Consider the following 9,674-nt stretch of genomic DNA (forward strand, 5'->3'; position numbering starts at 1 on the left):
GAAGCCTGCTTCTCCCTCTGCCTGCCACTTCCCCTGCTTGTGCTCTCTCTCTTTCTCTCTCTCTCTCTCTCAAATAAATAAATAAAATCTTTAAAAAAAATAAAATAAAATAAATAAAAGTAGTCTCTACCTTTAAATCCAGAACTGACTCTCAGTCAGATACACCGTACACTTCAATATAGGACCTACCCTCATCTGCTCAGTTTAAATAGGCTACGTCTTGGCTTGGTGTTTGCCAAAGTATGTCTCCAAATTGGTCTGGCCCCCTCACCCAACCCCAACTAGTCCTGACCTTGAAATCCTGCTGTTCCACGCTTCTTCACATTGGTTCCAGTCACCAGCCGAGTCTGCCCGCTATTCCATACCCCTTCGGTCTCCCTGCCTTCCTCCTGCCCTTGGGCATACCCATACAGTCCTGGTGTCCTTGTCATGGGAATCCCGGGGGGTGTTGAAGAAAACACTCAAGCCGGGAGTGTTTTCTCTCTCTTGAGCAGATCTCTCAGGAGCGAGGCGCTAAGGTTTGGGAGGCCCGAGACCCAGGGCAGGCTCTGGCCCTGCCACTTGCTGACCGAGAAAACGTTAGGCAAGAACCTCCCTTGATGATCCTCAAGGCCCTTCCGAGCTGTGACGTTCACTGTCCTCTTAGGGAAATGCTTCTGAACCCTTTGCCCCACTGCCCTGACCTACACCGGCACCTTCCAAAGTGCCTTCTCTAGCTAGACGACGGAGTTCCTCCCTCCCTTGTCCCATGTCCTGCCCCCTCCCTCTCCATCCCAGGGGGCACTACTGGTTGCCGTGGGGGTTCAGAGCAGGGAAGGTGGGGGCAGTGGCCAGAGAGGGCATAAGACCCCGGGCTCAGAAGCACAAACACAGCACACGGGCTCAGTCCAGGAGAGTTGGAGCTTGAGTTTCTTTCCATCCCCCGACACCACCCAGCCTGGGGACAGATAGAACCTGTATCTTCCCAGTCCTTCGCTGCCACCTCCAGCTGGTCTAGGCTCAGGGCTGGGATCATTGATCGGATCTCTCCGGGAGCTCGTGGTCGGGAGTTGTCGAGGAAGGCCTGAAGCAGCACTCTCTGGGCGTCCTTGACTGCCTCGTCCAGAGACGTGCGGAGCATCTGGTAGATGGTGGCGAAGGAGAGGCCACAGGTGGCCAGGGTGCCGAGGACGGGCACGTTGAGGAGCTCCTGGGTGAAAGCAGAGGCATCCCGGGAGGCCTGGCCCAGCAGTTCCACCACCAGCGCCTCGGTGACGGTCTTCGGGCCCCGTGCCGCCTCCAGGATCTTGTGCAGGGTTTGGCCCGTCTGGCCCGCCAGCGTGACAAGGGAGTCCTCGTCCAGGCCGAAGCTGCGGCGGTAGCCTTCCAGGGAGTCGATGAGCATGTGTAGGTCACACGCCACATCCTGGACACCCGGCACGGGGCTCGGGTTGACGCCACCGGCCACTGCGGCCACCAGCCAGATGAGCTGCCGTAGCGAGGCTGCCTTCCTCTCTAGGACGGGCTCGGAGACGGCGGGCATGGCCAGCAGAAGCACGTGCCGCTCGTGGCTCTCGAGGTCCTTCGCCATCACCTCCTCCAGCCGGTGGAAGTCGTACTTGCCCAACTCAAACGTGGAGAGCAGGAAGACCTTGGGGTCCTTCAGGCCCCCCGCTGCGGGAGACAAGAGCACCGAGCGGTTTTGGCGCTGGGGCAGGCCACGGTGTCCTGACAGCTGCCAAGGCTCGAGCACTTGCCAGGAGCGCACGGCACGAGGCTGGAGAGTGTTGGCCCCGGAGCCAGGCTGCCTGAGTTCCGATCCCAGCCTTGCTCCTTACCACCCGCGTGGCCTTGGGCAGGTTACCAGATCAAAGCAGGGGATGGATAATTGCACCTCCCTCCTAGGGATGCTGTGGTGGTGAAGTGAGTGCATGAAAATGGTGCCTGTGTAATCCCTTAATAAATGTTAGCTACCCTCGGCCACAGGTGCCAGCATCCCGTGGGCACGTGGCATTTGCACTGCTCTAACTTGGCAAATACACGAGCCAGCACACGGCCTGTTTCCTTAATGCAGGTGATTGGTCTCTGTCACCTGTGACTGAGAAGCGCCAACTCTCAGGAAATGAATGGCAGCTGTGAGCATCACTTCGCTGCAGGGCCGAGCTGGGTCACGCAGTGTGACATTGGACGACCCCTTTCCCCACTGCGGGCCTCCGCTGGAGGAGGAAGGGGAAGGGGCCGGCGGTCCCTCCAGAATCCACCCGGCCCAGCCGCCCAGAGCCTGCCCCTCACCCTCCAGCCGCCGCCAACAGTCCTCCCAGATCTGACTGAGCACTCTCTCCTCTGAGAAGGTGCTGGGGCGCCGGCTGCGGGAGGCGGCGATGTCCACGTCCACCTTGGAGCGGATGAGGTAGAAGCGCTTGCCCAGCTGCAGGATCTCACGGGCCAGCTGGGCGTGGTGGGTGGTGAAGCTCATCACATCATCCGAGGTGATGATGATGAAGAAGTCGTAACGGGCCGGCAGCACCCACTGGAGGTAGTTTTCAGCCTGGAAGGTGGGCGTGCTGATGCCCGGCAGGTCCCAGGTGATGACGTTGGGGTACTTAGAGTGTGCGTATGGCGTGGGCCCCACCGTCATTTCCACCACGCCCGTGTAGGCCGATTTGGGGTCCTCGTCTCCCAGCCCCCTGATGGTATTGACAAAGGTCGACTTGCCTGAGCCTGTGCCCCCGGTAATGCCAATGTCCAGCCTGGCATTCTCCAGCGAATGAAGTGTGGTCTGCAGCTTGGCGGCTACTGCCGACAGGTCGCCCTCCTCGAAGGCTCCCTTCAGAGCACTGGTGTCCCTCCATAGCTCCGGGATCTTGGACAGGCTGAGACTCGACTGGAAGACTCTGCTCGCCATGGGCTACCCGACATCCAGGCCTCCGTCTTCAGGATCGGTGACCTTCAACAGGACAGGTAAGGGAGCACTTGCCCTCTCTTCTCTACATCCCTCAGCATGCCTCAAGTACTTGAGGCGTCACCAGCCATCGTACTGAGAGTACAACCATATGCCGGGCCCGGTGCTAAATGCTTGAGGTCGCTTCGCTTTTATTCATCACTGCCAGGTTCTCCTCCTGGAGTATCTCAGAAAATCCTCCTAACAGCCGGAAAAGGAGATTCCCTTACTAGCCACATTTGGCAGTGAGAGGAGAAATCAGTTGCCCAAGGCCCCCAGCTAGTGCATGGAGTGTTGGGAATGGGAATTGGGTCTTATGATCATAGAATTCAATTCTTTTTTTTTTTTTAAGATTTTAGTTTTAAGTAATCTCTACACCCAACATGGGGCTCAAACTCCCAACCCTGAGATCAAGAGTCGCACGCTCCACTGCCCTAGCCAGCCAGAGGCCCCTAGAATTCAAACTCTTAAATAACACTGTATGGCATTTACTGTGCACCAGGCACTCTGATCGGCAATACAGGGCAGTAATGAAGAGCTGGACCCGTCATCATCGCCGATAGCAGTTAATGTTTGTTTGTTCACTGTGTACTCGGGGCCAGCCACTGTTCTAGCCACAAGCATCATTTCATTAAGTCCCCACTGTGCGGAGTAGGAAACCGAGGCACGGGGAGGTAAAAGTCGCTCACTAAATGTCTTCCAGCCTGCACCGGAGCCAGGACATGGACCAGCGCCCTCCCATCCTTTTGACATACAACCTCCCCACCCCATCCTTGCACAGCTGAGCGCCCGCTATGGGCCAGGCAGGACCTCTTTGGGCACTGCAGCTCCAGCACCAGGAAAAGAGACTCGGCGGGACAGGCCTGGTGTACTTGTGAAGACGCTGCGCCCAGTGCTGCTGGCTTCTGAGTACCCACATCTGCTCGGGGAACCACAAGCCCTGCCCGGCCTCTGAGCCTCAGAGTCCTCACTGGTGTGATGGCCTGGGGCCCCAGCGCTGACACTGGGAATGCATGACTGCAACCAGTCCCGGCCGTGCCAGGGACTTGGGTGCCGGTAGCTGGGTCATGTCCCCTCTGCAGCCTTTATTTCCCCTATCTGTTCGGTTCCTCACCTGTGAAGTGGAGCGATGACTCCCCCTGTTTTAGGAAGACTCAGGGTCTTTCTGTTGACAAGCTTCAGAGACCAGCTTGGGAAGGGCTTGGAGCATGAGGCTGAGCTTGATCTTTCTCTGGGGTACCATGGAAGGGTATTGAGCAGGGAAGGGAGAGGTGCACGGTGGACATTGAAGAGCCCCCTGTGGCCTTTGGGGAATGACACTGGAGCCTGGGAGATGAGGCAAGGGGCAGGGGCAGGAGCTGGTGGAGAGGGTGAGGCCTGTGCTAAAACAGGGGCTGAGGGGGTGGAGATGGGGAATGGGAAAGGGAGAGCTGGAGGCAGAAAGGACAGGACAGGGCGACCAGTTGATCTTAACCTGTGTAGGGAGCATCACTATTCATGCCTGACCTTTCCATCCCAGCCACTCGGGCGGAGCCCATGAGTCCTGTGTTTCGGATGATGTCTGAGGGTGCACAGCTGTAGAGATGTGAGCTGGATTTTTGAGAACAGATTTGGAGTGGACCATCTGTCCTCGTATCTGGGGGTCTGGGATTTCCCTACCATTATCCCCCACACCCTCCTGGGTGCAGAAAGGTCCATGTGAACCCAAAAGTAGTCCTGGCAGAGCCACCGGGAAGGCCTTCCAGAAAGAGAAGAATCCTGTTGCACAGAACTCTTCGGCAGAGCGGACTGGCACCCCCTCTAATCCTCCAAGTGAAAGTGGCCCCTCTTTGTCTGGAACTGTTTCCTAGGTTCAAGGTCATTTGAGGCCCCAAATTAGAACCATCCCCAGATCTGGGAGTATCCATAGGTGGTATTTGTGAACACCTAGGGGTGAGGCCACCTCCCCTGCACTGCAATCCCCACTCCACCACCGGCCTTGTACACAGCTTCCAGAGCCTTCTTGCGAATTCCTGGAAACTCACCTTTCTCAAAGACACCTAAGTCTGACCCTTCCCTGACCCCGTGTCCAAGTCCACAGAAGCCCTCGGGGCAGCCCTTGTCCTGTCCAAAGACCCTAATCAGGTAGTTTTTTAATCTTCTATACGTATGTGACCCTTGACTTGGCACGTGAGGTCAGGCTTGAGCGGGTAGGAGGGGGTCAGGTTCACTTTTGCATTCCCACTGAAGAGCCAAGGACAAAGCAAGAGGGAGTGCCCGGGGCTTGGTTTCACAGACACAGACCCCCTCACCTCGTGTTGCGCCTGCCCAGCGACACCTGCAGCCACATGCCCCCGCCGCCTGGCTCGGCCCCATGGCCTTCAGCACAACCCCAGCACTCGTGCACCCACACAGCCATGTGGACCCAGCGGGTGAAATCCCAGTCGGCAGACTGCTCACAACCTCAGACCCACAGCATCAAAATCCCGGACACTTACCCATGCTCCTCCCAATCACAGACACACCGGAAAGCTTATCGCCACAACATATTCCCGCACACACACCTGCACGCTCTCCAAAACGACGTGTTCTAGGTGGCGGGATTCGCCCTCTGCCCCCTCTCTCCTTTGGTGGGCAGAGAAAGAGCCCACCAGCCTTCCAGCCCAAGGCCATCGGGCCTCCCCTTCCCCAGCCCCCCACACCCACCATCACTCACTAGCAGCCGGGCTGGCCCAGGATGTCCCCTGTCCCCTGCCCTGTTTAACCGGTTGCTAGGCACCATTGTGCCGATCCTGGGCACCGATTGGCCGCCCCTCCCCCCGCCCAGAGGAGGCCTGTGGGACACTGGGCTTCCCAGAAAGGGACTGGAGATGGCAGCAAAATAAGTACCGTAACCAGCCCCAATCTCCACTAAGTTACCCGCGCACATTGACAGTTGACGCCTGTCTTGGATCCAGGCCGGGCTATTGCCCCACAAATCTCCCTTGGCTCCCAGGGGACCAGGGAGAGAGATCCCACCAAGGCGCCCTTGGCCCGCCATGCATACCTTGAAGCTCTGCCCACCCGGAGCAAGGCCCATCCCGGTTCAGTGTGTCCCACAGGCCTCCTCAGACCCCTCCGAGCCTCCCTCCCCGCACACCTCCCCCCCTGCCCCGCCGAGTTGGGAGCGCTGGCGCCCTCAGCAAGTGCAGGGCACGTTTTCACTACACTGGCTTTGTTTAGCTGGTTTTGGTAAGGCTTGGTTTGTGGGTGAGGCAGGGGGTGGGGGCCGCACGCTCATTTCTCTTCTGACAAGTCACGCTTCTTCCAGCTGTCGAGAATATACTTGAGGAGGAGGCCGAGCTTCCGGCGGACCGAGAGCGGAGCTTCTTCACAGCCTCCCTCCCCGGAGCCCCGCTTCTCCGCACCATTGTCACCGGCTGCCTCCAGGCTGACCTCAGACTGTGGCTCGTCCTCCTCCAGGGCCTTGATGCGGACCCGCTGGGCGTCCTCAGCCATCTCATTGAGGCAGCCCTGGAGCATGGTGTAGACGGTGCCGAAGCTGATGCCGCCGGCCACCAGGGTACCGAACACGGGGATGCCCTTCTCAAAGGCGCGGGCCACGCGCATGGCGCCGTCGGACGACTGCGAGTAGAGCCGCAGGACGGTTTCCGGCGAGACCTCGTTGGCCAGTGGCGAGCGGATGACAGAGCGCAGGTCCCCCGCCTGCTTGCCCACCTGCTCGGCCAGCTTGGCCAGCGAGTCTTCGTCCAGGCCAAAGCTGCGGTGGTAGCCGCGCAGCGAGCGGATGAGCAGCGCGTCGTCGTAGGCGGCCGCCAGCCCCGGCACGGGCAGGGCCTGGATCACGCCCGACACCAGGGCCGTCTTGAGCACCTGCTTCTGCAGCATGTCCTTCTTCTTCTGCAGGGCCTCCAGCGAGACAGCAGGCAGCGACAGCAGGCCGGCGTGGCGCCGGTGGGCCGGCAAGTCGTGCTCCCAGGTGGACACGAGCAGCGGGAAGTCATAGCGCACCGGCGACAGGTTGGACACAAGGAAGATGCGGGGGTCGCTCACGCCAGCCACCCGAAGCCGCTCGGCACAGTGGTTGCGGATCTCCTGCAGGACGGCCGCCTCGCTGAAGCCCGAGGGCCGCTGGGTGCGTGTGGCCGCCAGGTCCTCGTCCACCTTGGTGCGCACGAAGTAGAACTTCTTGCCCTGGCGCAGGATCTCCGAGGCCAGGCGGGTCTCCACGGCCCCGCAGCGGCGGGGGGAGACCAGCAGAAAGAAGTCATAGCGGCCGAAGTCCACCTGCTTCAGGTACTTGTCAGCCGGGCAGCCCGGAGAGCCGGCCCCTGGCAGGTCCCACAGGGTCACGTCGGGAAACTGGGGGTGCGGGTAGGGCGAGGGCTGCACTGTGGTCTCGACGACGCCCGTGAGGGCCGCGCCGGGGTCCTCGGCCCCCAGGCCGCGGAGGGCGTTGATGAGGGAGGACTTGCCAGCGCCCGACTCGCCAGTGACGCCCACCTCCAGGAGGATGCTCTCGGACGAGGCCAGTAGCTCCCGGAGGCGAGAGGCCGCCTGCGGGAGGTCGCCCGACTCGAAGGCCGTGCGCAGGGCCTCCAGCTCTTCCTTGGCCATGAGGATGGTGGTCTCCTCCTCCCGGGGCACTGCTGGCAACTTCGAAGTAGCCATGGTGACCAGCGGTTCAGAGGGTGCGGGGGCTGGGGGAGAGTCACGGGACGCGGGGTTCTCAGCGTCTGCGGGGTAGAAGGGAGCCGTTCACTTCTCCTGGGCCTTGGCACAGGGCAGGGAGAGAGGGACACCAAGGATATAAGGGAAGTCCCTCTGGCCCGCCCCTTCTCAAAAAACCCCGGGTACATTATTCGACACGAGGTAGGGGGCTTCGGAGTCTCACAGGCCCAGGCTCACATCCCATCCCTGCCACTGACTTGCTGTGTGACCTGGGGCAGAGTGAGGTACCTCTCTGAGCCTGTTCCTCTGCATAAAGGGCATAGTGACTGACGTGCCTTCTGCGGTGCTCAGGAGTCTTCAGGGTAAAGGTTTGATGGCGGCTTGTGACCCAGGCAGCCACACGGGGCCCCACGCTCGGAAGGCTCAGCTCTCGGCTTAATGCTCTTCTGACACTGACTGAAACTCTTAATGATATTCGACCCGGGGCCCTGTGGTTTCATTTTGCACCGGGCCCCACAAATGTGGGAGCCAGGCCTGCAAAGGAAAGGGCTTACGCCCAGCACCCGGGCGCAGGCAGAGCAGGCCACGCTCCTGCAGCTGCTAGGGTTGGGAGCAGCGGGAAGGGGGAATGAAGGGGACCCAGACCCTGGAGCCGAACCCAGGGTCAGACCCTGACTCCCCAGCGTACGCGCTGAGTGACTGGGGCAAGTGACTTGAAGCTCTCCGCCTCATTCCCTTCATCTGTACGATGAGGCCAGTAACTATAATAGCAAACCACCTCCTCGGGTTGTTGAGAATTGAGTTAATGCATAGAAAGCATTTGAAACGGCGCCTGGCCCACAGCAGGTGGTCTGTGTTACCAGTGGCAGCATCATTATTATCCTTGTTAGTAGTCCCAGCTGTGTGACTTGAAGCCATCCCCTGCCCTCTCTGAGTGCACCACGGAAGACAACGTTGCTACCGCACAGGGCAAGTGAGGCCTGCGCGATCGTGAGCCCGCCCATCTATCCCTAGGCCAGCCTTCTGGGGTTCAGCTGGTGGAAGGAGCCTGGAATGAGGGGATGCCCAGACAGCGGGAGTCCTCCTCCTTAAACACCCAGATCTGCCCTGGGTTGCTAAGCTCAGCTCACACTAGGGATCGCTGTCCCCATCAGACAGAGAGGGACCGAGGCTCAGACTACACAATGAGGTCCCTGCACAGAGGCCCAGCCAGGATTCAAAGGCATGTCCCTGGGCTCCCTCATCCCTCTGAAGCTCTCTGTTCAGCTACATGTCTTTGCCTCCCTCCTTGTCTTCTGGGCTGTCCTTGTCCACCCCCCCCAACAGAAATTTGTCCTTATTACCTTGTTCCTACCAGGTCTGAACCCCCATCCTGGGTGGGGGCATTTCTCCCATGCTATGCCCCCTCTCCCTGCACCCTGTCCCCCCAAGGCATGTAAGGATAAGGCCCAGGGAGAGGTGAGCAGGTGCTGGGGCAGGTCCCAGCAGCCGGGGCCAGTCAGGTCAGTGGCCCCTGGGGTGGGAATAGGGCTGAGGGATCTAGGGTTGGTCCTGGAAGCCCCTGCCTCCCTTCACCCACAGGGCCCAGCCAGACAGTCCTGCCCTCAGGGGACTCACCTGCCCTGCAGGCTCTCCCTCTCCCCTCACACTTTCCCCGCTGGTGGGGTCTCCTCTCTTGTTAGCCCAAGGTCAGACCCGTTGCTAGGACCCATTATAACAGCAAGCAGCAGCTGATTGGTCAGCCAACCCTAGCGCAATAATGTGACAGTGATGTCAGGGGGCGGGGTCCCCACCCCCCAGCTGCTCCTAGGGCCCCCCTCTCGGTCACACTGGGCGCTCAGTCCCCCCACAAGGGACCCACAGAGATCTTTGTTCACCACCCGTCTGTGGTCTCCATCACCCACAGGACACAGTCCCGGCTCCACCACCTGGCATCCAAGGGACTGACTCTGCTCACCACCCACCCTCTGTTTCTCCTCCTTCCAGGGGACTGTTGCCCAAACAAGTCATTCATGTCCCCTTCTCCGCACTGTCTACTCACCTACCGCCCGACGACGTGTTGTGCGAGCTCCGGGGGTGCTGGTTAACTTCGCCAGCGCTGGCT

At 60.0% G+C, this 9,674-nt stretch overlaps 2 protein-coding genes across 2 annotated transcripts; both read right to left on the bottom strand.

The window, feature by feature from the left end:
• Window positions 1–783: 783 nt before the first annotated feature.
• Window positions 784–2,884, bottom strand: LOC110572667 (interferon-inducible GTPase 5-like). Its single transcript, XM_021681053.1, has 3 exons — window positions 2,272–2,884; window positions 955–1,653; window positions 784–854 (listed from the first exon to the last, which is right to left on the bottom strand). Exons 1-3 carry the CDS (start codon window positions 2,882–2,884, stop codon window positions 784–786), a joined length of 1,383 nt encoding a protein of 460 aa, XP_021536728.1.
• A 3,216-nt stretch (window positions 2,885–6,100) lies between these two features.
• LOC110572744 (interferon-inducible GTPase 5) lies at window positions 6,101–9,265 on the bottom strand. The gene is made up of 2 exons (XM_021681129.1): window positions 9,188–9,265; window positions 6,101–7,635 (listed from the first exon to the last, which is right to left on the bottom strand). The coding sequence occupies exon 2, from the start codon at window positions 7,568–7,570 to the stop codon at window positions 6,176–6,178; it is 1,395 nt and encodes a 464-aa protein (XP_021536804.1). The 5' UTR covers window positions 7,571–7,635; window positions 9,188–9,265; the 3' UTR covers window positions 6,101–6,175.
• Window positions 9,266–9,674: the final 409 nt, after the last annotated feature.

The sequence above is a fragment of the Neomonachus schauinslandi genome, chromosome 16, assembly GCF_002201575.2.
Source record: "Neomonachus schauinslandi chromosome 16, ASM220157v2, whole genome shotgun sequence".
NCBI lineage: Eukaryota > Metazoa > Chordata > Mammalia > Carnivora > Phocidae > Neomonachus > Neomonachus schauinslandi.

Excerpts from the sequence above, each read along its gene's own strand:
- LOC110572744 (XM_021681129.1), bottom strand. The coding sequence starts at position 7,570 with ATGGCTACTTCGAAGTTGCCAGCAGTGCCCCGGGAGGAGGAGACCACC.
- LOC110572667 (XM_021681053.1), bottom strand. The coding sequence starts at position 2,884 with ATGGCGAGCAGAGTCTTCCAGTCGAGTCTCAGCCTGTCCAAGATCCCG. Across the intron at positions 1,654-2,271 it reads CTGTTGGCGGCGGCTGGAGG|CGGGGGGCCTGAAGGACCCC; the intron begins GTGAGGGGCAGG and ends TGTCTCCCGCAG. Across the intron at positions 855-954 it reads GAAGGACTGGGAAGATACAG|CCCGGGGTCTTATGCCCTCT; the intron begins GTTCTATCTGTC and ends TGTGCTTCTGAG.